At 35.7% G+C, this 26,893-nt stretch overlaps 3 protein-coding genes across 3 annotated transcripts; 2 read left to right on the top strand and 1 right to left on the bottom strand.

Annotated features, from left to right (window-relative positions):
- Positions 1–1,055: 1,055 nt before the first annotated feature.
- Positions 1,056–25,114, top strand: LOC120636000 (plasmanylethanolamine desaturase-like). The gene is given in 8 exon segments (XM_039907229.1): positions 1,056–1,433; positions 2,120–2,325; positions 4,886–5,104; positions 7,313–7,535; positions 19,086–19,114; positions 21,064–21,075; positions 23,663–23,799; positions 24,864–25,114. Coding segments are annotated over 8 exon segments (1,317 nt in total). The 5' UTR covers positions 1,056–1,174; the 3' UTR covers positions 25,096–25,114.
- On the top strand, positions 17,168–20,386 carry LOC120635985. The gene is made up of 2 exons (XM_039907203.1): positions 17,168–17,334; positions 18,174–20,386. Exon 2 carries the CDS (start codon positions 18,181–18,183, stop codon positions 19,750–19,752), a length of 1,572 nt encoding a protein of 523 aa, XP_039763137.1. The 5' UTR covers positions 17,168–17,334; positions 18,174–18,180; the 3' UTR covers positions 19,753–20,386.
- Positions 21,208–22,594, bottom strand: LOC120635991 (alpha N-terminal protein methyltransferase 1-like). Its single transcript, XM_039907216.1, has 2 exons — positions 22,038–22,594; positions 21,208–21,524 (listed from the first exon to the last, which is right to left on the bottom strand). Exons 1-2 carry the CDS (start codon positions 22,478–22,480, stop codon positions 21,254–21,256), a joined length of 714 nt encoding a protein of 237 aa, XP_039763150.1. The 5' UTR covers positions 22,481–22,594; the 3' UTR covers positions 21,208–21,253.
- Positions 25,115–26,893: the final 1,779 nt, after the last annotated feature.

Raw genomic sequence — 26,893 nt, 5'->3', positions numbered from 1 at the left:
AGACCTTTATCATCACACTGTGGACTGGCTATCTTAATCTATCCATACCTTCTTATACTTACTTTATAAATGCGAAAGTAACTCTCTGTCTGCCTGTTTGTTTGTTACCTTTTTACAACTAAACTAAACAAAACATGTATGCTAAAAACAACGGAATCCTGAGCTGTACAGAGTTTACTAGTCATGGTTCATAGACTTATTTTTGATAAAAATTTTAGTGGAAAACATTTTCAACACACGTACTTTAGAAGCGAGTAGATGTTTAGAAGTTTTTAGATGTCTTTTTAGGAACGTTTTATATATCTAGTTTTAATTTGATTTGGTTATTATAGGGAAAGAAAGTCGAAAGGAACGAGGAGGTGCAGGCAGTGGCGTGCACAGGGTTTTTAACCAGGGTATGCATAAAGCAAGTATGGCATAAAATGGAAATTTTCACCTCCAATATGACTTATACAAAATAATTTGGGTATGCAGTGCTTTTGAGCATGTATGAAATGCACGCCACTGAGTGCAGGAGTCCATCGGGTTTCAAAAAGCCAGATGTGAGTCTTCGGTGTTTGCGAAAGCTGCGGAGGACGGATGCGTCAAAGAGGATGTTTAGAATAGAAAAGTTATGGGGTTTGGAGGGCGCGCCTTTTCGCTACGAAGGTTTCAAACTTTTTCTATTCATTGTAAATGATTAAAGATTTATAAACCACCATAGATTATCACGCGCACTATGCAAGAGCTTTTAAAGAACACGGAAGCTAACAAGATTATATATGAATATATTAAATCAACATTTAAATTACTTAAATAGGAATAGTGCTCTACTGAAGACATGGCTTTACGCCTTTCTATGAGATTTAATGTTATAATAAACCCTAAAGACATTTCTTTATGCCTAACAATCAAATAAGATGAAAATTAAACGGTCAAACATGGCTATACGGTAAAATAACATTGCCTTGTCCCCAAGAGAAAAAAATCAAACTGCCAAGGTGATGTCAATGTCATGTCAATCAATGTCAATTATTGTGAATATGATTCAGGCCTTCGGGGCATTATTATTTAATTATTATCAATCACGTAGACGTACAATGTCCATGTTCTTGTTAGATAAAACAAAACGATTAGTTTACTTTAACAATCAAAAATCAAGATTAGGCTACGGTAACATTTTATAGTCATAAGTATGACTCTACCACTACCTATACCACCCTGTGCGAAAAGGGATGGCCTGAGCGGGCTAGGATGTGAACGATTTGATTACGCTAGTACTATGGCTACAACTTTACTAGCCCCGGTTAAAACTGAACGTGAGATCCTTGAACACTCAATGTCGGAAGATGATCCTAATGCTAATACTCAGCTACCTAGTGAAGTAGGAGAGCAGCCCCGTTGGGGCCCTCGGCACCGAGGCGCACAAGAACTCGCAGAACTTTATAGTCCAGGTGAAAACTTTCCCATAACCTTCACTTGCAGGAAATTTAATATTTATGTACCTATTGATTTTTAACTATGTATAGTTTCAGTGATTAGTTAAAAAAATATAAATATTTCTTACTTCATAGTTATGATATACAACGAAAATTAAGCTTAATTTTCATTGTGTATGATGATGGTTACCTGTTTTAGATTGGCACTTTCATTTTAACTTTATCATTGCCAGAAATTTTGAATGTAATTTCTATGGTTAGATAAGTTATAGTCATGTGACAATGTTAAGCTAACTTTTAAATTATCTATTTTATCACATCTTAAATTTTCTCTGATATCCATTGATCAATCTCATCAAAATATACTTTTCCTACTAGCAAAATGGGGCAATAACACAGATGTTAAACATGCTTAATATAAATAAAGAGACAAAATAAGATGAAGAGGGAAGAGCTTTATTTTCTGGACTAAAAAAATGTTATTGTTATTAATTGATTACAGTAAAATTGTATACATTTTTAAATCAGCTCCACCATTTGACAAGACTTATTGAGAGCTGTATAAAATAAGAATTAAGGTCTTATTTGCCTATGTTCTAGCCCTGTAATGGCTTGCTCTTGCCAGATGTGTGAAGTGAATTAAACTGGTTTGTATTTAGTTTTATTAATTAATTATGATATTCAAATTTTTCCTTTAATAGAAAAACGGCTGCAGGAGTGGGTATGTGTTGTAGTCTGTTGCACATTATGTGCATGTGCAGGCTTTCTCATGGCCAGATATATCCATGCAGATGCTTCTCTATTACTGGCTGCCATAGCTGGTGTAGTGACAGCAGATTTTGCTTCAGGGGTTGTCCACTGGGCTGCTGACACATGGGGAGCAGTTGATCTTCCTATTATAGGCAAGGTATTGAATAGTTAAAATTAAGGTATACCACTTGAGATATCGGTGGTTAGAAGTGACAGATTGGAAATAATGTAGGTTGTTTCAAGTTTATATTTTACTATTATTTTGTCTGATCCAAATTTTTGACAATTTAGACAAGTTTGTTGGCTAAATTGACGTTCTACACCTGGCATCTCAGGCAGGTAGTATTTTTTTTAACTTATTAAAAGCTTAAACATTTGTTATCTATTGATATTTTTTTAACTCACATTATAAATTGCACAAATATAGCTTTTTATGGCAGCAAATTAGCCATTATAATAGTCAGGATTGTTCTAAGAATACCATTAACCTGTAATGAACGAAAATGGAAAAATCTGCCTAAATCGATTTTTTATTACTTGCCCAAAACCAGCCAGCATTCAGTTTTAGACAGTGTACATGGTGCGTGCGTTTTAAGGAGTGTTGAGTGTGTATTGGCAAATGCTAAGTTCTATTACTACATTGAACGAAAATGTGTGTGGTTACCATTTTGTGGGTTTTATATTGAAGACGATAAGAAAGACAGTACTAAATAAAGAACAATTACGTCCATCTAATTTAAACATTGAGGCAAGTCCAGTTCATTATATGATGATGAACCGCACTGACTTGCCAAATTTTTGATCACGGTTTAACGAGTCGAAAGTGTTAAACGGTAGTTTAATTGAGCGAACGCGTATTTACTCCAAACATATCGAGTTTATCTGACCCTTAACAAAACAAACGGGTGCATCGCCGCAATAAAACCGCTTGGAGAAAAGCAATATTTTGTAGAAGATTATGAGCAGTTGACATTTGGCTATCATAATTTAGACTAGTAGTGCCCTGCGGCATCAACCACGTAAATTACGAGACGCAGCATATTGCTACATAATCTACACCTACCTTACCTCAATAAATCAGATATCAAGCGTAGTTTTTTCAATCATACTGGAAGTACCAAATATACAAACCTATGACGTTAAGTATATCTGTACTTAAAATTACAAATGAAATAAAATAATTAAAATGTCCTAACTAAAGCAGGTAACTTCTCAAGGCCAGCCCACCACATCTCAACACAAAAGAAGTTTAAAGATTAATCCACTATTTTGATTCTATATCCTAAACTAAGCTAAGGTAACTCTTTATACTAGCATTCTCTTTTAAAAAAAAAAAAAGATAATAAAACGTTTTTTTTTATTTACATATATAAAAAATGCCACTCGTGAACTTACATTGCTTTAGCGTGTTGGTTCTATGATCTAAAACCCTAGACTATCCTAGGAGAGCCCAGCAGGTTACGAAAATACGATGATGATAATGAGAAAGAATAAATAGTGTCCTTCAAGTTAAACTATGGCATAGCTGCTGCACTCAGGGTTGACTCCCAGTTAAGTCCTTAACTGGGAGTCAACCCTGAGTGCAGCAGCATATTCTCAATGCATATTCTCTAAGGCTGGGCTTCCCAATCTGGTCGCTGTAGAAAGTACAAAGGTACGCCACGAGGCGCTACTTGTTTACGTATTTTTTTTAAGTGTCTTTTTGCAACGGCAGACTGAAAAATAGTGTGGATATCACCAAGCTCAGCCATCCCATTGTTTGGGTGGTACTATTTTTCTTAATTCTTTGTTAAAATTTATTATTTATTATGGTTTTATCAGATTCATAACGACGAGGTTTTTTTTTTCGCCTATCTGTGTTACTAACAAGTAATATTATTATCTTTTTTAACTAGCGAGGTTTATTTAACTTCTTAGTGCACCGCTGGCTTAATAAGGTTGGGAACCCCTGCTCTAAGGATACATTTATATATTTTATAGCACAGACACGGAATTTTGAAAACACTGCACTCGGTTTGGCTCCCAACTTGGAACACTTCAATGCATATTCTCTAAGGAATACATTTATGTCCTTATTACTAGCGACCTAGAATAATTAATATTATGTTTGTATAATTAATATATACGAAATAACGAGTGCTTTTGGAAAAAATCTCTGGAGAGAAGTTGAGAGCGAGGAGGCCTGTGCCCAGCTGTCTGCCATTAATAGGGTCAGAATGATAATGATTACTGGATTAGCCGCTGATTGGATTTAGCTACCGAAGGAAAAAAACAACCATAATGGTGTGACTTTCTCATCTATCATAACTTTATTTTACGTACCCACGCCAACGTTTACCTTCAGTACTAAACGATAAAATAATTTCTAAAATCGCGTTACAGATTATAAAGGACCGAAAATCGTGACCGAACTAACTTCAGTTCTTGCCAGGCAAAGGTATTTTAGTAGGTCATAGAGAGATTTGCGATTTGATTTGATAAAGCGGTGATAGCCCAGTGGGTAGTACTTCGTCTTCACTTTCGGAGGGCCGAGTTTGAATCCCAGCTTTTATGGTTATATTTAATTACACTTTACTTTTAAATTAATAATTTAAAAGTGATAGTAGTATTAAAATTAATAGAAAAGTAGCCCGATTGCCTATTAATAACATGCTGAACGTACTTTACTACGTCATTATTATAGATAGAGTCAGCCTTAAGTTTTTTTTTGTTTACAGAATTTTATACGACCTTTCCGTGAACATCACATCGATCCAACGTCAATAACGCGACATGATTTTGTGGAAACAAATGGTGACAATTTCGCTATCACTATACCTGTACTTGCGAGGATCGTTTGGCAGCTGGTTACTTATGACGCTTTCACAATACAAAAGCAATTTCATTGGATTGCGTATTGGTATTTGTGCTGTATTTTTGTGGCGATGACAAATCAGGTACTTAATTGTAATTCCTTAAGGATTTTTTTATTTCTCATTGATTTTAAAACTCTTCGGATAGTATTGACAACTAAGAAAATACGTTTGATTGGCTCTGGCAGTGCGGCGTCGCTGACAACATTGACTCACTATACTCATAGAATTACATACAAAACCTAATATTATCCCTATATTAACCTAATAGTGTTCCGGTTGATATCCATTATGAATAGAGAGCATATCACTTTTTTCATGTCATTTACGTCGGATGTTACTGATTTTTGTCATATGTGTCGCGTCAATGACGCCCCCGAACAGCTGTTCTGTGAACTAACTAACACAAACCAAAACAACTAATCAAGCCACCATATTTCGCCATAGTAGAAAGACGCGACCACGCAAGATCGTTAGATGTTTTATTGTTCTCTAAAACTTTTGTAATAGAATAAAAAGAATCCTAAATTGTAATCCTTAGTAAATATTTTTTTATTTCGTGAAGTGTAATAAGGTGTTGTACAAAATGCATGATATCACCATACCGGTCAACAAATAACTTTAAATTCTATGTGCGATAAGTTAAAGCAGTTATTTGGCAACGAATTTAACTATAAGGGTAATCGTGATATGCTCCAGATCATATGTGGGAAACGGGTCGAAATATTGGAATTACGCTGTAAGCAACTTTTAAAGGCTTAAAAGTACATTATTGAAGATTTAGAATATTATTAAAGATTAAGATTATTATTTCTTCGGAATGTCCGTCGGATTTGTCATAATATTTACTAAAAATTTTACATATTGATGGATTACAAAAGCAACATGCTGAAGCGCACTCGCATTCCCGGGCACGTCCAAATTCCTCAGTACCTTCTACATCTGCAGAAAATTCCCTTCGTCCTTAACAAAGCAATGCTAAATAAACAAGGAAAAAGAAAAATAAATATTGATTCTTCCGATATGAATAGAATAGGAGGGCAAAAAGAGAGCGGATTCCAAAATATAAATTCAAGAAGATGACTCGGCGGCTGTCTCAAATTTTATGGAGACCGATCCAACGAAAAGACAGACAAATTACGTAATCACAGATGCATCAGGTGTACAATGGGGAGCAGAGGAAATTCCATTGCAACTTAAAATAAATGTTGCAATTCTGTGTTCCAGTCTGAAGGGCGTGGTTGCCGGTGTAATAACGGACACATGAGGCTTAGCACCTACGCCTAAAATTGATAAACACAGGGCGGCTTGTTGTAGGACATGCTCCTTGCATGCCCTGTCGTTCTGTTTGTAGGAGACGATTTAGGTTATCAGTTAGGTCATCTGCTTGGTCCGTCAATTATTACTATAAAATAATGCAAATCCAAAAAATGTTTTTAACAGTATTTTTAAAACTTCGCTTTTATAAATCAGTTGTAACCAGACGTCAACCGGAACACAAAATATAAATATTTTACCTTTAAATAAGTTTGTATGTTTCCTAAGACGTCCGAAGTTCAAATAATGTCTGCCTGGTGATATCATTCTCTATATGCATAATTATGTACAGAAAAATGGCGAAATATGGTGGCTTGTTTTGGTTTGTGTTAGATAGTTCACAGAACAGCTGTTGGGGGCGTCAGTGGCGCGAGACACTTGACAAAAATTTGTAACATCTGACGAAAAGCGATGTACTCTCTTTTTATAATGGACTTCGGACATCTAAGGAAACATACAAATTTATTTAAAGGTAAAAAATTTATATCATAAAGCTGTAGCGAACATTAATTAACTAACATTCTTGAATAAATCGGTGTAACAACTGTAAACTATTTAAGCGGACAAACTGTACCTACTTGGATTTACAGATAAATGCGGTTGTCGCAGATTCGAGCATATTGAGCTTTAATTTTCATAGTTTACCGTGGACTTTCGCCGAATAACACTTGCATCTATCCAATAATTCTAAGCTCAAAAGGTTGTTTGTCTGTTTGTTTGCTTAATCACCGGCTAGCTTAGATTTTTTTCACTTTATGGTATAACCATTCCGCACGCGAGGGGACAGGTAAAGATTGTGAGTACACACATATTCATCATATGTGACCAACGACAGATGGGATACTTCCTAAGCAGATTTGATAAGGGAGACTTTTGTATTGCAGGAGAACAGACGCACAGACTCGCGAGACCAAAAAATAGCCGCGATATGAACTTAGAGGCAAGAGAGATGAATAGTTGTTGTTGTTGTTCTAGATCCACAAGTGGTCGCACACGTACTTCGGGCTGCCCGCGTGGGTGGTCTGCCTGCAGGAGTGGCACGTGGTACTACCGCGGCGCCACCACCGCATACACCACGTTGCGCCGCACGAGACTTACTTTTGTATTACGACAGGCTGGCTAAACTGGCCATTAGAGAAATTGCAGTTTTGGTCTACGCTTGAGATTTTTATAGAAGCTTTAACCGGTTGCAAGCCCCGCGCCGACGATATGAAGTGGGCCCAGAAACGTTCCTAGAACTCACTCTGTCCAATAAAATATTTTTTATACTACTTATTGCAGCTAGATATATAATGACATATAATAAACGGTTGATATATTAATAACAATAATAATTTGCTAAAGTGTGCTCTTATATATTTACATTGGTCTATTGCTTAAGAAAAAGTGTGATAATTGATAAAACTTTAAAGCCTTATGAATATTTAAGAATGAAATATGCAATTTGTTATTGATATTTTTTGCATTTTTCATAAGAGTTATTTGAGTTATGGTGGATAAAATAAATTATTACTTTTTAAGCATCGTTTACTCGATTCTGTGAAATTATTCCGCCTGCAATCTCGTGAAATGTTCACAGATTATATAAAGCAAATATGATAGGTAGGTAAATAAATATTTTATTTCGATAGAAAATTTAAGTATGTTTGAAAACCCAAAAAACAAATTTATCATTATTTAGTACCTACATAAGTAGGTAAGTCGTAAGTACTAAGTAGATGCTAAAAGATAATCTTGTACGACAATCAACCATCATGAAAATTTATGTCTATGTTTTTGTTTATTATTATTATATTCTTTATCTTCGATACCAAAGAACATATAGGGCCCCTCTTATTTCGAATACTTACTTGAATAATGTTGGGTGTTATGTTTAAAATACGTTACCTAGTTTATAATTTGACTTTTATTTTATTACTTACAATATATGTATCTAAAATATGTTTATGGATATCATACTATTGAGAAGAAGAAGAAGAAACACTTTATTGCACGTTTAACCCAAAGGAAACTCCACTGCTGGACAAGGGTCTCTTGTAGGGAGTTCGAAATACAACGGTCGTGTGCCGTTTGGGTCCAGATAAATAGAATAGGTTTATAGTTTTAAAAATATTTTGCACAGATTTTTTTTTTGGACACGCTTGATGTAAGTAATATTAAATACAACTATAAGTAACCTAAACTTTATGATAACGTGTTCTGTGATGTAAGTTTATTGAAATTCTTATTGCATAAACCTACCTACTCACGCAATAACAATAAATAATATTATTTTATTGCCATTATAGGGATTATATACATTCCCTTGGCGTTACTTAGGTATAATTCCGGCTTATTTCCGGCGTAATAACTTCATGTATTCAGAAATATTTTCAAACTGACAGGTATTTTTTTTACATTGTCGGTACTTACATTTAACTATGAGTATACCTAAGTATAGATTAAAAGACTAAAGGAGACATAAATAGATACGTCTTTGTACCAGTTTATAGTTTGTCCGCTTAAATAGTTTGCAGAGGCTATTTTTTAATAATTCATAACCTTATTCTGTTTTTCATCATAACAACAATAAAAGAAATACCTACTAAGTATAAGATCTTCGGAAACCATTAAACATTCTAAATTCAAGGTGTTGGATTGATAAGCGGAAAAGCGTGCGAACTATTTTAGCGATAGTATACTCACTCTACCCTACTACTATACCTAACCCTGTTTTCCGGTTCGCGCTAAGTTTGCAACTGAACAACTATAAACCAACCCATACAACCCATATAAGTATGGATGTCTTACATCCATACTTATATGGGTTGATATGATGATGATTACGTACGATGATAACTTGCTAAATTAAGATTTTGTTTGTGGGATGCGATTTTCGACGCATTTTGTGCTATTAAAGCATTGGCAGTAGCGCACGGGGTACCAGTTTTCGATAATACCAGCTTTGGGAGCTCAGTAGGTATAGAGATTTTTGGGTGACCATATAACATTCTTTGCCGCCAGCAACATCATCGCAAGAGCGTATGATCACTACTTATAAGACAAATTACTTTCTTTTTTGCTGGAGCTTCACCTTGATAGACACATTCTTCAATGGCAAACTTAACGCGAATGGGTAGCAATAAAGTAAAAGCGGCCGTTTTTCTAATTTATATTCCCGCTAGTAACTATCTGCCGTTATTAACTTATTTTATAGCTATATTTTCAGAAAAACATACGGATAAATAGTTGATGGCTTTAACTTTTTAAGGATTATTTTTCTATTCAATTGAATACAATTATTTTAAGTTTCCTTTTTGTTTTATTTCTACTAACCTTTGTATTTTTGTATATTGTATTTTGTTTCGGTGATGATAATAATATTGCAACGATAGGATTAAAATCAAGAGAAAACCGTTAACTTTAAAAGTCTTGGAAGTCGTTTTGTCGTTGGAGGAAACTGGAACGCCAACCGCCTCTTAACCGCTCGAGGCTAGGAACTCCTCGAGGAAAGGAATTAAAAAAATCGTCTAAAGATCTGTAGTGATACCAACCATGAACACAAACGTTTTAAGTGTCCAACTTTACAACAAAGGAACTGACTGGGAAGCATTTCAAAGCTTCGTTAATAATTTGCTCAAGTTTCAAGTAGCCCTTAAATTTGAGGAAAACATTGACAATGCTACTAATGCCCTCATGACTTCAATCCAATCAGCTTGTTGGGAAAGCACACCAGAAAAAACCGGTCGGTGGGAAAGAATAATGTGGTTCCAGCTAACATTAAACTCAGAACAAAAAACAAACTTAAAATGGCTTAGAAAAAAGATCAAAAGAAAACTACATTTAACAAAGCCAGCAAAGGAATTAAAAACACTATCGCCAATTTAAATGATGCATCCATGAAATAATTTCTAGAATCCCTGACGGCAACAAGTTTTTCAAATTACTCAAAAATATTAACCAGAGTATGAAGCCTAAATAACCGCTTAGATAACAGGATAACTTGTGGGCAAAAAGTCAACAACAAAAAGCAGATGCCTTTGGAGATTATTTGGCTAAAATGTTCATACCACAGTTGATGAATCTGAAAATTCAAAAAAATTCAAAATTTATATATTTCAAGTAGGCCTAATATAAGCACTTTTGAAAATTCAAGTCTGTCTGTGTGTAGTGACTCTACCACCGGTTCGGAAGGCAGATTCTACCGAGAAGATGCCGGCAAGAAACTCAGCAGTTGCTCTTTTCCAATATCAACAATTTATATATAACATTTTAAAATTCATTTTTCTATCTTTTGAGAGATGAAAGCGGAGCCGGATGCTTCCAAGCAACCTTGTCATTAAGAAATTCATCAATCGTATAGTAACCTCGCTGTAATAAATGTGTTTTAACACATTTCTTTAAACTTATGCATTGGTAGGTCTAAAATTACTTTAGGAATCATGTTATAAAAGCCCACAAATTACCCCTGCACCTTTCGCAGACGTTATGCAGATGTCACTAATTTATGACCATTTTTTGTAAGTCGACTGTTTATAAAGACTAATATGTTGTCTTACAAATACTATATTGTTATAAATATATTGTGAGGCTACCGTAAGTATACCTATTTCTTACATTTATCACGGAGGGATTCACGTGATTTAAGTTTATATATTGACGGTACAGCTCTTTTCTGCAATATGAATATAGTTTCAATATCAGCAGCTTTGCATCATTAAAAGATCCCGTAAGACATCAAACTACGAAAGTACGCAAAGTAAACAGGTCTTGCTGTTTCAACGTCAGTAATCTGTCTAATTTTCCTGACGGCGTAGGCACCCGAGCTTAGTTTACCTGCTAGTGTATCTATATAATAAATAATAAATAAATAAATATACTACGACAATACACACATCGCCACCTAGCCCCAAAGTAAGCGTAGCTTGTGTTATGGGTACTAAGATGACTGATGAATATTTTTATGAATTATATATACATAAATACTTAGAAAATACATATATAATAGAAAATACTATATGGGTGCCCCACTGAAGCTTACAATCTAAGGTCATGCCCAGAAAAACTGTGGAATCTTCCATTTTAGAGATTCTCTATTTATTATCATATTTTTATTAACTTTCTTTACATTTGGTAAAATAAATTCCACACACTTAGTTTTTTTTGCATTTAAAAGTAAGTTATTTACAGTAAACCAGTGCGACACATGCGACATAGCACGGCTTACATAGTCAGAGTTATCTCTACCTCTATCAGTTTTATAAATTAGAGAGGTATCATCTGCAAACAATACAATGTCACAGGATTCACTGACATGGTGTGGTAGATCATTTTTATACACCAAAAATACAAAGGGACCCAAAATTGAACCCTGTGGGACACCCATTGACGTGGCAGTCCCCTGCGACTTAATGTATTTTGCATACCCTTTGGGTTCTATCACTGAGATAAGAGGCAACCAAATTGAGTGCAACGTTTTTAATACCATAGTGGGCTAGTTTAAGAAGCAAGGTTTTATGATCAACACAATCGAATGCTTTGGATAAATCACAAAAAACACCAATCGCACTCTGCGAACGTTCTCAGGCATCGTAATCTCCGGATGTAGTAAGTTATTTACATTGAAGTGATTCAAAAGTAGATTTAATATAATTTTTTCAAAGACCTTAATAAGAGCTGGTAAGATTGAAATGGGTCTGTAATTGTAAATGTCGTTTTTTTTGCATGATATAAATAGAGGAATAAGTGTACTTTGTTTCATTAAATTTGGAAAAGTACCTCTATCAACACATACTTAGAGGTCTCACTGTCCTCCTGTCTTATTGCGTAATAATCACCCCCCCCCCCCCCCCCCCCGCAAAGTGACAATGAGAAATACCTGGGTATGTATTTGGACCGAAAGTTCACTTGTAAGCAACACATAAAAACAAAAATATGAGATGTAATATAGATATAGAAGATTATACTGGATGCTGTGACAAAATTCTAGATTGTCCTTTGACAACAAACTACTACTATTGTATGTAATAGTAATTAGTAGGTAGTTTGTTGTACAATCATAAAACCAAAATGCACATACGGTATCCATGATTGGTACATTTATAACTGATACTTGATATTAAAATAAAAAATACTTTTCATCTATAAAAACAATACGGTTCGTTCAGGACATATAATATGCAATTAAAGTTTATGTAGATACTTTATAACTCCGCCATACCTTGACCGATTTTCACAATTCTTCCTTGACCGAAAAGGCTGTATTATTAGTTTCATTTGGCCAAATTTTCGTTGAGATCTGTTCAATATTATTGATGGTAGGTACAGGATAATGCCTCAGCCGACAGCAGCGAACCCGTCACTTAGGAATTAACGACAAAATATGAGAAAACTATTGGTGATTCATAAAAATGATGTACTACATGATTAAAGAATAACAATTATTGGCTACAAAAAATACTGGGAAGAAGTATATCTTCGACGGCCTTTTTTTTTTTTTTTTTTTTTTTTGTTGACGGGGGGGAAATCTTCTCAAAAGATGCCCAATTCTCTGTGGGAGAATTTGGGTTATGTGGGATTTCTACCCACTAAAACCCCCTCGGTTGCCAGCCTCAGTACATAATGGGAGGCTCCGGGATCTCCTAGGAACGCACCGGTGCCTCCCTTGCACAACGCTTATAGCTCGTCCCGGGAAGATTTATGATTCCCGATTACCTGTAGGGCGCTGTCTTCTACGAGCAGGATTGGCTCGCTCTCGATCTCGCTCAGCAGCCTCCTTCTTGACTAGTACAGTTTCGCAGAAGGAGACTACCGCCTTCCACGCTCTATCCTCCGCGAGCATTGCTGCTATCACTGCTGCAGGAGAAAGATCTCTTCCAACGTGGCTGATCAGTAGATGGCGCTCCTGGTCCCAGGCCGGGCACTCTTCGAGTGTATGCTGCGCGGTGTCCCGGTCTCCTCCGCAATGGTGGCATTTTGGTGTCGCCTCACGACCAATCCGACACAAGTACTCCCCGAAACAACCATGCCCGGTGAGTAACTGAGTCAGTCTAAAGGTTACACTTCCACTTTTCCTTGACAACCAGGCCTCGAGGTTTGGTAGTATGGCACCAACAGCGCGTTGGCGTACGTTTTTCTCCTCTTCAAGACGCGTACGCCAAAGAATAAGGGCTTGTCGGTGCGCTAGTTGCCTCAGCGCTTCGGGTTCTACGTCCATTTCTCTTCTTCTTTCATATATATTGGCGTCCACCTCCGCCAATATGTCAAAAGGCAGACAGCGGGCCAAAATGGTAGCCGCCTCAAAGGATATTGTGCGATATCCTCTCGCAACCCTAATGGCGATCTTGCGTTGCATGCTGTTGAGCTTCGCTCTGAGTCGCTTTACTCTTAATAGCCTTTGCGACCAAACAGGTGCCCCATAAAGGGCTATTGATCGCACAACACCTGCGTAAAGGCGGCGGACTTCTTCCTGAGGTCCCCCGAGATTGGGCAGCAAACCGTGCATTGCACCTGCTACTTTTTGAATTCGGGGGACCAGGCACTCGAAGTGTTCCTCGAAGCCCCATCGGCTGTCCAGGGTCAGGCCCAAGTACTTCAGGTGCCTGCCAACCTGCACATCAGCATCGCCAACCCGAATCGTCGAGCAGGGTGGTTCCAGCCGCCTGGGAAGCTTATGGAACCATAGTGCCTGGGTTTTCTTAGGCACTACCCTGAGGCCCAGCTCCTGAATTTTGGCAACTACATTTGCCACGCTTATTTCTGCGAGCCTTGAGGTTGACTGGAAGGAGTCTCCTTCAGCAAGCACTACAGTATCGTCAGCGTAGCACACTATATGGGCACCAGGTAGGAGACTTACGCGAAGAACCGCATCGTATGCTAAATTCCACAAAAGTGGCCCCAGTACGGAGCCCTGTGGAACTCCGCAACTGACTTCCCTTATTTGCGTAAGGCCATCCCGCCCTATGTACTGTATGGACCTGTCATGCAAGTAGGCTGCTACTATGTTGCGCAGGTATGAAGGCACGTTGTGGTGAGTTAGGGCTTCCTTGATAGGCATCCAGGGTAGCGAGTTAAAGGCGTTCACAATATCTAAACTCACCGCCAACGCCACTCCACCCTCACGAACAACTCGTTGTGATATAGTGCGAACGCGGAGGATCGCATCCACTGTCGAGCGGCCCTGTCGAAAACCGAACTGACTTTCTGATAAGTCAGGACCCACATGGGTTAGATGGTCGCTAAGGCGGGAAGCAATAATGCGCTCAAACAGCTTGCCTACCTCATCCAGCAAGCATATTGGACGATAAGCGGAAGGGCAATCAGCAGCCTTGCCATCCTTCTTTAAAAGTACCAACCTGGATTTTTTCCAGCCGGATGGGAATACACCTAAATGGAGGCAACTGCTGAAAAGGCGCCGTAGCCTATTTCCCAAAGCCTCCACAGCAAGCACCCATGCGCGGCCCGGTATACCGTCCGGCCCAGGTGCGGTGTTCCTGTTTGCGAGACGTTTAACGGCTCGTTTTAGCTCATCCTCCGACACTTCAAACTCCTCAGACCAATCAGCGTGATCAAGTGGTGCTTTTAAGGTCAATGGGTTTTCTCGGAAGCTAGGAAAGAGTACATCAATCACCCTCTTCACCAAGTCAAGGTCCATGGTCTCAGTCAGTGGTGGTATCCACGGTCTAAGTTTGCCGAGTGCGATTTTGTAAGGGCGCCCCCATGGATCTCTGTCAAGTCCTTCGAGCAGTTCTTTCCAGCTCTTCGCTTTGGCATTTGCTATTTCAGTCTGGAGCGCCCTAGTGGCTTCTCTGTAATTTGTGTATGCCAGAGTTATTTCTTCGTTTGTGGCTCTCCGTCTTCTTCTGGCCCTCGTGTACTGACGTCTGAACCTAAGGCAGGTATTGCGCAGATGCGCGATATTATCAGACCACCAGTAGACTGCCTTAGTTTTAGTTCTTCTAATCTTCGACGGCCTAATGGCGCAGTGGGCAGCGACCCTGTTTTCTGAGACCAAGGCCGAGGGTTCGATTCCCACAACTGGAAAATGTTTTTGTGATGAACATGAATGTTTTTCAGTGTCTGGGTGTTTATATGTAAATTATAGGTACATATGTATACTATTCATAAAAATATTCATCAGTTACCTTAGTACCCATAACACAAGCTACGCTTACTTTGGGACTAGATGGCGGTGTGTGTATTTTCGTAGTATATTTATTTTTATTTATTTTATATCTAACTATCAAGTGATAGTTAAGTCACGAATGCATCACTTTTGTTTGAATTTGATAAGACGCCGGTAGAAACAAAAGTGGGTTACATTGGTGTCGCAGTATTAATGTTTATTTAAATAAGTAAATAGTTTTATAATGAAAATTATTTATATAGCAGCAAAAACATTTTTAATTCATTCTAATCGGACATTAAAGTAAGATGTTATCGGAATCTTAACTTAATTGAAAAAGTTCATTTTAAAAACTACCGATCTTTATACAAGAATAAACTATTTAAAAATATCTGTGTGTATGTACCTACACCTAAATTAAATAAGTTTTACAGAATTCGAATTTTAGTAGATATCTCTACGCATGTCAATAAAGATGCTGACTCTTAATATGATTACTAATTACTATTCTTTATAAATGGTGAAAGCTAAAACCGAAGAAGTACATAAAATTCTCCATCATGCCCCCAAAGTGGGTCGTATCTATGTCTGACCCCAGTTATCGTAGCCAGAAAATCATACATTGTTTTGGCGCTGCTACTGCCAGACATCTCTCAAATGAACTGTTCCTACAGGATGCTTTAATAACAAAAACAAACGCGGACGAAATCGTGGGCAAAACGATAGGCTAGTTTAAAATAAGGGGCCATCCATAAAGTACGTCACACGTTAATGGGGAGGGAGGGTATCACCGAAGTGTGACATCGTGTGACAAGGGGGGGGGGGGGTCAATACTTTTGTGACGTCACATGTTAAAATTTAAAATACTAAAACGCAAAGTTTGGATGTGAATTAAAAATTTTGATTTTATTAGATTATTATTTAATAAAAATAAGTAAATAATGAAAATAGCTGTTTTCTCTCGATTATTTTTAAATACATACATAAATTTAAAAAATGTGTGACGTCACATCAGGGGGTTATAAAAATGTGACAACCTGTGAGAAGGACGGGGGGAGGGGTTCAAAAGTCCTAAAATTCGTGTGACGTACTTTATGGATGGCCCCTAACTTTGAAAGATATTTGTTGAGAGTTGGATCAGATTAATCCCTCTTTAGTTATCCATTGTCCTACAACCCGATGAACCACGAAATATATCCTTAATGATCAAACAAAAAGTCCTTTTAAGCCAATTGTGATGGGCAACTACGAAACATTACTATCGGTTAAACCTTTACCGCGCACGCAGTCGACCACTGTCAAAATTTCTTATACCTACCTAATTTTACATCGCGTTTAAAGTTTAAATTCAAATCAATTCGAGTTGCAAATAGAATGTATATTATAATTAAACGCAAGATAAAAATATAATTACTGTTGTCGAAAATCCTACAAGCCGTGGCGCTTTATGAGCGCAAATTTCATTAGAATCCGAGGCAGATCATGTTTATAAACATACCTACGAATATTTAAGGTACCTAACCATGCAGTTTATGTAAGTGCCAGATCCTTTTCTAATTGAATAGTAATGCATTCAGTTAAAGATAACAATAACAAGGCAAATCTAGAAAGTGGACGTAGTACCTACCTACCTGTCTATTATTATCTATTCTGTGGCTCAATTTAAGCCGTGTTAAAAATAGACCTGTGTGATGCGAGATGTTGGATCTTCGTACCTACGTGCAAGTGGTACAGTTTATAAGACATAGTCAAATATTTTATTTTATCAAGGTAGATTGTTTAGAAGTATAACGCATTTACTGAATGAGTATTTATTATATGAGTATTAATTATATTTGTTTTTAAAAGTGTTACATCTATTAACGTACCACTGTAACAGCCTCAGAAAATATAGGTAAGCTTTGCTTGCTCTTAAAGAACGTTAACTCTCTTTATCGATGGATAAAGAGAGTTAACGTTTAAATGGTATATTAATACCGAATTCGAATGAATTGAATTTCATACCAGTGTCTGTTAATTAAAAATGTAATTTTGTTCGCTTCGTTATGGCTAGCGATCTAAATAAGTACCTATCCAATTGCGAATTCAGCAACTAAGGCAAGCTTTGGTTACCCAATGATTTTCTCCCTACTTCAACTATATCAGTTCCAAACTATAACAATCCATCCTACTGCCGCTTTCATCAGTATACAGTTCGTCAGCACCTTCGGCGGTTCTCTAATAGAAGAGAAAAATATGAAGCTTACCCTACCAAGCTCCTACCTATCTTATTCTACTGGTTTTTTGACTAGGTTGACGTGGTCCAAAACTTAGTTAACAATTAAAATAAGGCATTATAGTTTTAACTACCGGGATCTTACGCTTTCCCAGGTACCTACGAAGGAAAGGAAAAGGTCAATTCGAACCTCCCAAAGTCTTACAACCATCTCATGCCACACTGCTTGCACATATTTCGGAGTATTTTATAATCCATGACAGTTTGCTTCGCTTCGCCTCATTACTAGTACCTGCTGGAACGTAGCCGAATTGATCGAGGGCTCAAAGCACTCCGGCCGACTTAGCCGTATAACACAGTATTCATATTATTTACAAGTAAATAAAGAGATTACCTAATTTATTAAGTAGCTTCATTAGATAACGCCACAAGCGACAGTCTACCTTAAATCTTCTCCCTTACCTTAAAGGACCTTTTATTGTCTGATAGCTAATTAAAACTATTTGTTATCATTTCAGAGTGATCATGGCGAGATACAAGGAAGTTAAAACACTCGAATGTTTGGCATTAACAAAACTCGGATATTGGATTGCAAAGCAAGCTGAAAAACTAATGTTGCCCACTTCAATACTGGCTCAACAACACCCAAACCAAGCCCAAATAACATTAAACCAAAATATTGAAAATATACGTTGTTATTTAGATTTTCACGTCCCTTGGATGCTTCATGATCAGTTAGTTAGTGAAGCTATCAAAGCATTGTCTGACTTGATGGAAAAGACAAAGCATTCTTTGGGGTTTAGAGGTTCGATGGGAAAATTTGTTAGCCAAATGAATGTTGTTGTAAAGATGACTGAAGTGTTATTTACGAAAAATTTTACTTATGTTTCAATCGATAGTATACCAAAAATGATGCGCACAGTGTTCTATTCAAAGCTTCACATGTTAACTGGACTTGTATATTTAAATTTAGGGAGTCTTTCAGGCGGCTGGAAAACGGCTGACATGGAGGAATCAATTATTATGGCTTTAAAGCAGCTTCACTGCCTTGAGTATCTAATTATAAATTACGATTGCACAGATAACATATTAAGGTGTATAGTACAAAATTGCACAAAAATTAAAAAGTTAGATGTCTCTTGTTCTAAATCTATAACTAATGAAAGTATAAACATAATAGCTAAGTTAAATGGGTTGAAATCTATTCAGTTGTATCATACATTTGTAACTTGGGAAGGATTTGTTAATTTATTAATACACTGTCACAACTTAGAAGATGTCGGTAGGTGTGACGAAATTGGTAAAGTCCTGGAATTCATACATATAAATTGTCCTGAAACTTATCCATTTAATCTAAAAATCTACGTAAGTAGATATGCTACTAGCTACCACTTGCAGTTAGCAGTTGAAATGTGCCCAAACATTTGCAGTATGACTGTTTTTCATAATACTTTGCAAAGTGATCTGATGGTTTTAATCGGGTTGAAGAATTTGTATGATTTAAAACTATTGTCATGTGATTTCTATGCCGATCAAATAAAACAAGTACTTCAAGTTAAAGGTTGTAACCTGCTTAAGTTACATCTTGAACATGTCGATCAAATTGATTTAAATGCATTAATGTATATAAGCCAATTATGTCCTTTACTTGAAAGTTTGACTTTCTACAATTGCACTTTAATACAACATACATCTTTGTATACAAAAAAATTGGAAATTCTGCCTTTTAGGAACTTAAAAAGGCTGACGTGTGTTTCCACATTTACGGATGAACAATTGTTATTCTTGTTGGCAAATTGTATAAATGTCGAATTTATCCAAGTAGGGACAGCTATTCAACTAACTGATGAATTTATGTTTAAAATATTGGAAATTAATCCATTAATTTATTTAAAAGAACTACGAATAATGCAGTCAGACTTTTTAACTCTGTTATCGGTAGAAAGAATTATTCAGAGTTGTATGAGCCTAGAAATATTAGTAGAATTAGAGAGCTGGTCTTCAATCACTGAAAGCGATTTAGAATACATCAGAAATTTCATAAAAATCAACAATTTTAACGTAGATACATCTCCAATACGCAGATATGATGCCTAAGTTTTATAGAAATAAGTATTTATTATGAATTGGTTTTGTGCTTTATTTTAATATCTGCGAATAAATAAGTTATGAGCGTACTTATTTATTCACAGCTATTCATTTATCAGACTTCTGTAAATTATTTATAGGTATCTAATAAAAAATTAACTGCAGAACAAATCCGACTGGTCGCCGCTTCGCCATGGACAGGGTTCGGAACCGGTTTTAATTTAACAGTTAGGTTTAGTAACCAGTCAAAAATTTTGTTCGGTTGATAGCACCTAGTTTAATGAATCGAAATTATATTGTGTTACCTACCATGCAAACGATAACGAAGTAAACTGGTTTAAAAAAAACGTGGTGTGACAAATAGAGTAGGTACTTTTAGTTCTTCTGCTTATCGCAGTGGGCGCATAAATTTACAAAAAGAGCTTAAATTTGAATTCCATAATGTATTTGTGTTAATTTAAGCGTAATCGAACTAGAAAAGGTTTCTCAATTAAAACGGTTAAATAAACTAAACCGTTAACAGGTTTAACGACCGAAACCGGTTTTAATATTTTTAATTTTTCCAAGCCCTGGCCAGGGGTCGCACGGCTCGGTTTTCTATTTAAAAATTGCATACAAATAAAAAACCAGCAGCTATATTGCAACGATTGGTGGTTGCGTGGCGGATGCTTTTTGCGGCGGCGTCAGCCGACCGAAGTTCAGTCGCCCGTTTTGATGATTAATGAGTAGGTACCAAGGATATTCAAGACAAGAGTTCCTAGTGAAGACTATCTACACTATTTTAGAGCCTACTTAATGTGTTGCTTGTCATCCGATGTTTTCCTTTATTAAAGTGTTAAACACGCGAATGCTCATAGCAGCGCTATACTTTTACTTACAAAGTCATCCTCATCATCATCACTATCGACCCATTACCGGCCCTCTACTGCGCACGGGTCTCCTCTCAAAGTGGTGTTTTACACTTCACACACCTTTAAGAAAGTTATTGAGAACTCTCAGGGATAAAAGTTTCTTCCAATGGTTTTACTTCACCGTTGAAGCAAGGGATATTTTCCTCCAAATAAAAATGCACTGAACACCGGTTTTAAGGTGCCACGCCACGTTAAATAATAAGTGGGCAGATGTTTTTTTGAATAATATTCGTAAAGTAAATCAGAAGGCGGAACAAAACCACATAAAAATTAAACTGAAATTTCATCCAAAGAAGGTAGAAAGGGGGATTGAGAAAAAAAAATTATTTGCCATTATATCTGAGATATGCCACTCCTTTTGTAATATCTACACTAATTATACCTGGAAACATTAAGTACATTTTGAAAGTTGTCAACACTGGTCTAGTGTTGCATCAAGTCCTTATTTATAATTATTATTATATGGCTGCACACACATCAATATTATTGACAATATTCTGCATATTGTTAATAAAAATGACTGTGCGATATGAATAAGAAAACAAAATTATATTTAATATTTATTTATTTATTCTTATAAAATATGTAAGTACCTATTTCTATTGTTTTGATGTTTCTGTACTTTCAGTCTGAATCATTTCAATATCATTATCATTAGGAATTAGTGCAAACATGTAAACTGGATATATTCCTGTTGGAAAGTTTGTTTGCTTGCACTGCTTTATTCTTTTAAGTTTGGCTAACTTAAATATTTTCAAATACTCTTTTAATGGTCTTGTAATTGAAGAATCTGTTTCATCTCCTTCTGTTCTTCCTGATGAAGTAACATTTTCTTTAACAATCAAAATTCCATTTTGAGAAAGTGCATTCCTAAAACAAAGAATCGTTTGAGCAATAATACTAAACAGAAACTTAAATTTGATGAAAAAAAAAGCATTTGATGCTAAGGTAAGTGCAATTAATAGCATTATTAGGCTACAGCAATTTTATTTATCCTACACTTAAGGTTTGTTCTAATTGTACTTTTGACTATTTGAACACAACCTTATTTCAAACCCTTTCATCTATAAAAGAGGAGGCCCAGTAACAGGACAAACTGAGAATGGTGGGTAAGGTTAACCATTTCCTGATTTTTTATTTTAATTTCTTTTAAGGCATATTATTTTATTTTAACAAATCTAAACATACACTAAAATACTGATAAATAAGTATATAATAATTTTGGTATCTGTTGTATGAGTAATGTACCTTAGTTTGTAAAGTACTCAGTCTGCAACTGTCCGAGAGATGGAAGTTAAATTTTGCTGATTCTAAATTTTTGAAGTGTTAAGTTTATTGGTTGGTGGTACAAAATATATTTTTTTGGTTATATGCAACAATTACCTGCAACATTCAAGGTATGATATCAAATCTATATCTTTTAAGTAGCCTAGAACCCATTGATTCCATATTACATCATATTTTTTCTCAGGTTCAAACATTTGTAGACTTGTTTGATATAGTGTACCCATTTTAATTTTATATTCTCCAACAAAATTCATTATGGATTTGATAAACTTTCCATCAGGTTCAATGACATCTACAGTGTCAAAGTGTGGGGCTAACAAATACTTAGTAATCCTACCGATCCCAGCACCACAATCAAGGGCAGATCTAGTAGCTGGAGCATTATCTGAAGATAGCAATGACTGTAGGAACAATTCTGAACCATTTATATCTATATCTGATATAAAGCCAAAACCTCCAAGAACCCCGTCTAATGTTGCTGGAATCTCAGCCCAATATTCCGAAGCCTTTTTGTAATTTATGACACTTTCTTTATTCATGGTTAATTTATATTTAGCCTTGTTATAATAACCTCATGTTTTGTAAATATTCATTTTCACAAAAATAACATTTAATCACAAAATTAACACAGAGTGAGACATTCGCTATATATAACATTGACATTGACAGTTGACTTTTAAGTCATCAGTCTACACTCTGATGGGTTTGTCTTTGGCTTAACCTTTTACTGCATGGTTTTTATATTGGTTTGAGGGAAATATGAAAAGAAACACTAGAACCGCGTTTCTCCAGTAGTGCCTGAAAATCAGTTCTATGATTTATATGTTATTCGTCCTTGGGTCGTTGCAGGGAGCGGGGGGTTTGCTGCAGTAAACGAGACGTCGTAGTCGGAGCGTAAAGTATATTAACTTCAATAACTGTGCCCGATAACAGGGCACCCTTACTCTAAATAGGGCAGGTGTTATTAAGTGCCGCTTAGACTACCAGATATATGAGGCACTGTATAAGAGCCTAACTAGTGCTGGAGAAATGATATGCTGTGTAAACTTATTGTTCTTTTTATTATTCATTCATTCATTTATTCATCACTTCTAATTTAGGGCTCTAACTGAGCAGTCAAAATACAGAAAAAAAATACTAAAAACATTGTGATTATATTCACATTGTTCCAAACCTTACTGAAAATAATAATAGACTACATACTTAATATGGCTTGCACCAAGAGCAAAAGAGCTAGTTAAACAAAAAACCACAACTCAAAGCCACGCACATATGTTTTAAAAATATATGTTTGACAGATCTAATGATCATTTTTGTTTGGCTATTAGTCTGTGGTCTTTTTGTGTCAAGTGAACTGTGAAGAAGAAGTTTTCAAAAATGGTGTGTTTTCATTTAATCTTAAATTATAATGAACATCAATCAAAACCTATAAAAATACGTTTAAGATTATGGATGGTCGCAGTAGCATGGATTCTGAACTCAAAATATTTTAATTTTCCAAAATTTCCTTCCACCCTTCCAATTTAAAAATTTGGTTTACATTAGTTTAATCTGAAAATTCAATGAATAATTTAATAAATAGTGCCTCATTTAATTCTGTTGACAAATTCTTTTCATACTGGGATACGAATTTGATTTTTTTTAAATATTTAATCTTTATTTTCTTAACTGTTGGTTTTTACTTGTATTGGTTTCAAATGTGTTTCATTTTTGTATTACAGGGTAAAGTTAAGTGTTCGGAATTGCGAACGAAAGACAAAAAGGAACTTTTCAAACAACTTGAAGAGTTAAAAACGGAGCTTACCAATTTACGTGTTGCAAAAGTTACTGGTGGAGTGGCTTCAAAGCTCTCGAAAATGTAAGATTTTATCAATATATATTTACCCACTATTTAGTTAATTGGAGTCACGTAAAAGCTGATTTTTTATTAGCGGAATCCTATTTTCGTCCTGTTCAATATTAATTTATAAGTTTATTTACTTATTACTCATTAAAGATTTATGTAGATATGCCAGACTCTTGGCCCCTTAGATTAGTAATAGTATATTGAGTTTCGGAATTTGATCCTGGTATTTCACAACTGGTGTATATTTAAAAAAAAATGTATAGTAATAACTTGAATTTAAGAAATATGTCACAGTACTATTACTTATTCTGTAACTAGAAAGATCTGCAATAAACAATAAGTTAAATAAAATGTTTGAATAATACCAAACTTGAAAATATAAATATTTAATAGTTCTATGAAAACATTTATGTGGTTTTCATATTGTACTAGCCAGTGATTTTGTTTTCTATTTGTTAAGTTTTGTAAAGTTTTATACATTTTTGTAGCATATATATTACTGAGAGATATGTCGAGAATGCACCTTTAAAAAAATTACTTAGCCTGACAGTGTTTATCTGTTACCAACCTGTCTGCCCAACATGGTGATTATTGGCAAATTACCATTGTGAAAGGCTGTTAGTCAAGTAGTGGCCTATTTATTGTGTATATCTGCACACTTATTAGCAGAACCCACAATTCCATTAAAATGATAGATAGTGTAAAACCAATAAAAGACTTACTTATACTATGATGTATATTAATTAAATGTGTGAGAGAAAAGGATTTGGTATCTGAGTGCATTTCTAATGCACTTTTATCATGTTTATCACTCTTTAAAGCCACATGATTTACTGATGTCTATAGCAAAAGATGTTTCCCAAATTCTTAGGCTATAGCTATATGTGAATGGTTGATGTGTACCTAGGACTCTCCTTAGTTTAGGTGTTACTTTGGTTGGTTGGTTGGTGAAAACAGGTATTAGTGTCTTAAGGTATTAACATTGCCTCCAATTCTGTAGACTTTCTTAAACTAAAATGATAGGTTTTAAGCATGCATGCATGCATATGAAATGATTTTTTTCCCCTTATTTTCAGACGTGTTGTAAGGAAGGCAATTGCACGTGTTTACATTGTGTACCACCAAAACATGAAGGTGAATTTAAGAAATCACTACAAGAACAAGAAATATAAGCCACTTGATCTGAGGCCTAAGAAGACACGTGCTATGCGTAAGGCACTTACCAAACACGAATCAAAAATCAAAACTCAAAAAGAGATTAGAAAGAAATCTCTGTTTCCTCCTAGAGTTTATGCAGTAAAAGCGTAAATAAATATGTAAAATATAAGTAAGGCTTTCATTTTTATGTAGAGTTCCTTACACTAAGTGACAAAAGAAAGGATCCTGTTACCCTTGAGTGGCCCTGACTGAGCTGTATCTCACGATAATAATAGTTTGCTAACGCGTTGACTGCTGCCTAACATTAACAAATACGGTACACGAGTGCGGCAGGATTACACGCTAGGCGTGTTTTCAGCACTGGTGAAGCGTATTCGAAACAGGCGCTACGAGCATGCGGCCCCACACGCCTGGCGTGTTTAAACTTATCGCGACAGCTATGCGGCCTTTACGCAACAGGTGTGTTATTACATCACTCGTTTTTTCTCATTTATTTATTGAATAACATGAAAACCCAACACTTGTTGCATTTGAATAGCAATTTGTTTTTTTTTGTTGGATAAAATAGAATAAAACTTAAATGTAGTCAACACAGATTTTCTTTTTTTCATAAATAATTATTTTGTAAAGAGCTTTAAATATTACATCTGGTAGGTACACTATTTTACTATATTCAAAATCGCGGCAATGTTAACCTGTGTGTAACTTGTGAATGTCATTGACGAATCATGATAAATAAATAAGTAAAAAACAGTATTAAATACCTACTTACATACGAATGCGGATTGCCGACAAAGCAAATTGTAAAATAATATGCATTTTAAATATAATAATCCTTCCAGTAAATATACAGAACCATTGTTAAATTTACTTTTAAATTCGAAACAATAGTAACTCATTACCGAGTAGTTTATTGGTACCGCTGGCCGCACCGATAAAGTTTATTCAAGACGATAAGAAAAAATTAGGATGCGGATGCATCGTTTTGTAATTCTGTCGGTATAATGGAATGCAAACCGATATTTATAAAATAAATTATCGACGATACCGATACCAGTGAAAATAGTGCAGGCGAACTCAGGCGTAAAAATATTAAAAAATATACTACAAAATATTTTAAAACAATGCAATTATCTAGGTGGGTATTATTTAGTGATCGATGGTATATGGTACTATTGTTGCAAATATTTGGTCGAAAACATGTTTTTTATATGAACTTGTTAGTTATACGTGTGATGGTCGATTCTCTCGATGGCATGGGACTTATTAAGAAAAACACTCATGTATTAGATAACTCACAAAACAACGAATTTTAAGTAGGTATATTGTCTAATATATAATAAAACGTGATTGCGTTGACGTTTAACTAGTATTTAATAAAACACAGGTACTTGCGGTAACGTATAACACACTTGTTGCGTAAAGGCCGCTCTAACAGTATATTTAAACAACACAGCGTTTGTGTTTGCCGCACTCGCAGAACGCCGGAAAAACACGCCCAGCGTGTTCGGCCGCATCCTTGTAGGTACATTTATTTTAACACGCCTAGCGTGTTCGAGCCGCACACGCGTTACGTAGTTTTAAAACACAAACGTTGTGTTTACGTGCTAAGAATTGAAATTCTTTTGCTTTAACTATTATTATATTAACAGGTCTCTCAGTGCCCAATATCAGAAATGTTTTTTCAATTATAAATACTGTTTTTCATATTGTAACTTGGAACCCCTTGTGTGCAAGTCCCATTGGTGAGTTCCCAACAAGTCACACCCAATTCTGTTGCACTGTGACTTGTTAGAAATGTTAAAATCCGGTCACACTGTTCCTTGGGTATGGCTTGTTGGAAATTGGAATGAAATGAATTAATTAATATACTTTTATTGCACACCATAAAAAAGAAAAGTATAACAAAGCAACGCAGGTATTCTATTTGGCGGCCTTATCGCTTCAT

This window comes from Pararge aegeria, chromosome 3 (genome assembly GCF_905163445.1).
Source record: "Pararge aegeria chromosome 3, ilParAegt1.1, whole genome shotgun sequence".
NCBI classification, from domain to species: Eukaryota; Metazoa; Arthropoda; class Insecta; order Lepidoptera; family Nymphalidae; genus Pararge; species Pararge aegeria.
The sequence above is the reverse complement of the archived record's forward strand: the minus strand, read 5'-3'. Positions and strand labels throughout refer to the sequence as shown.

Bases quoted from the DNA above. Each gene is read 5' to 3' on its own strand.
- LOC120635985 (XM_039907203.1), top strand. From the start codon at position 18,181: ATGGCGAGATACAAGGAAGTTAAAACACTCGAATGTTTGGCATTAACA.
- LOC120635991 (XM_039907216.1), bottom strand. From the start codon at position 22,480: ATGAATAAAGAAAGTGTCATAAATTACAAAAAGGCTTCGGAATATTGG. The intron at 21,525-22,037 runs GTAATTGTTGCA...TCTTTGTTTTAG, and splicing joins TCATACCTTGAATGTTGCAG to GAATGCACTTTCTCAAAATG.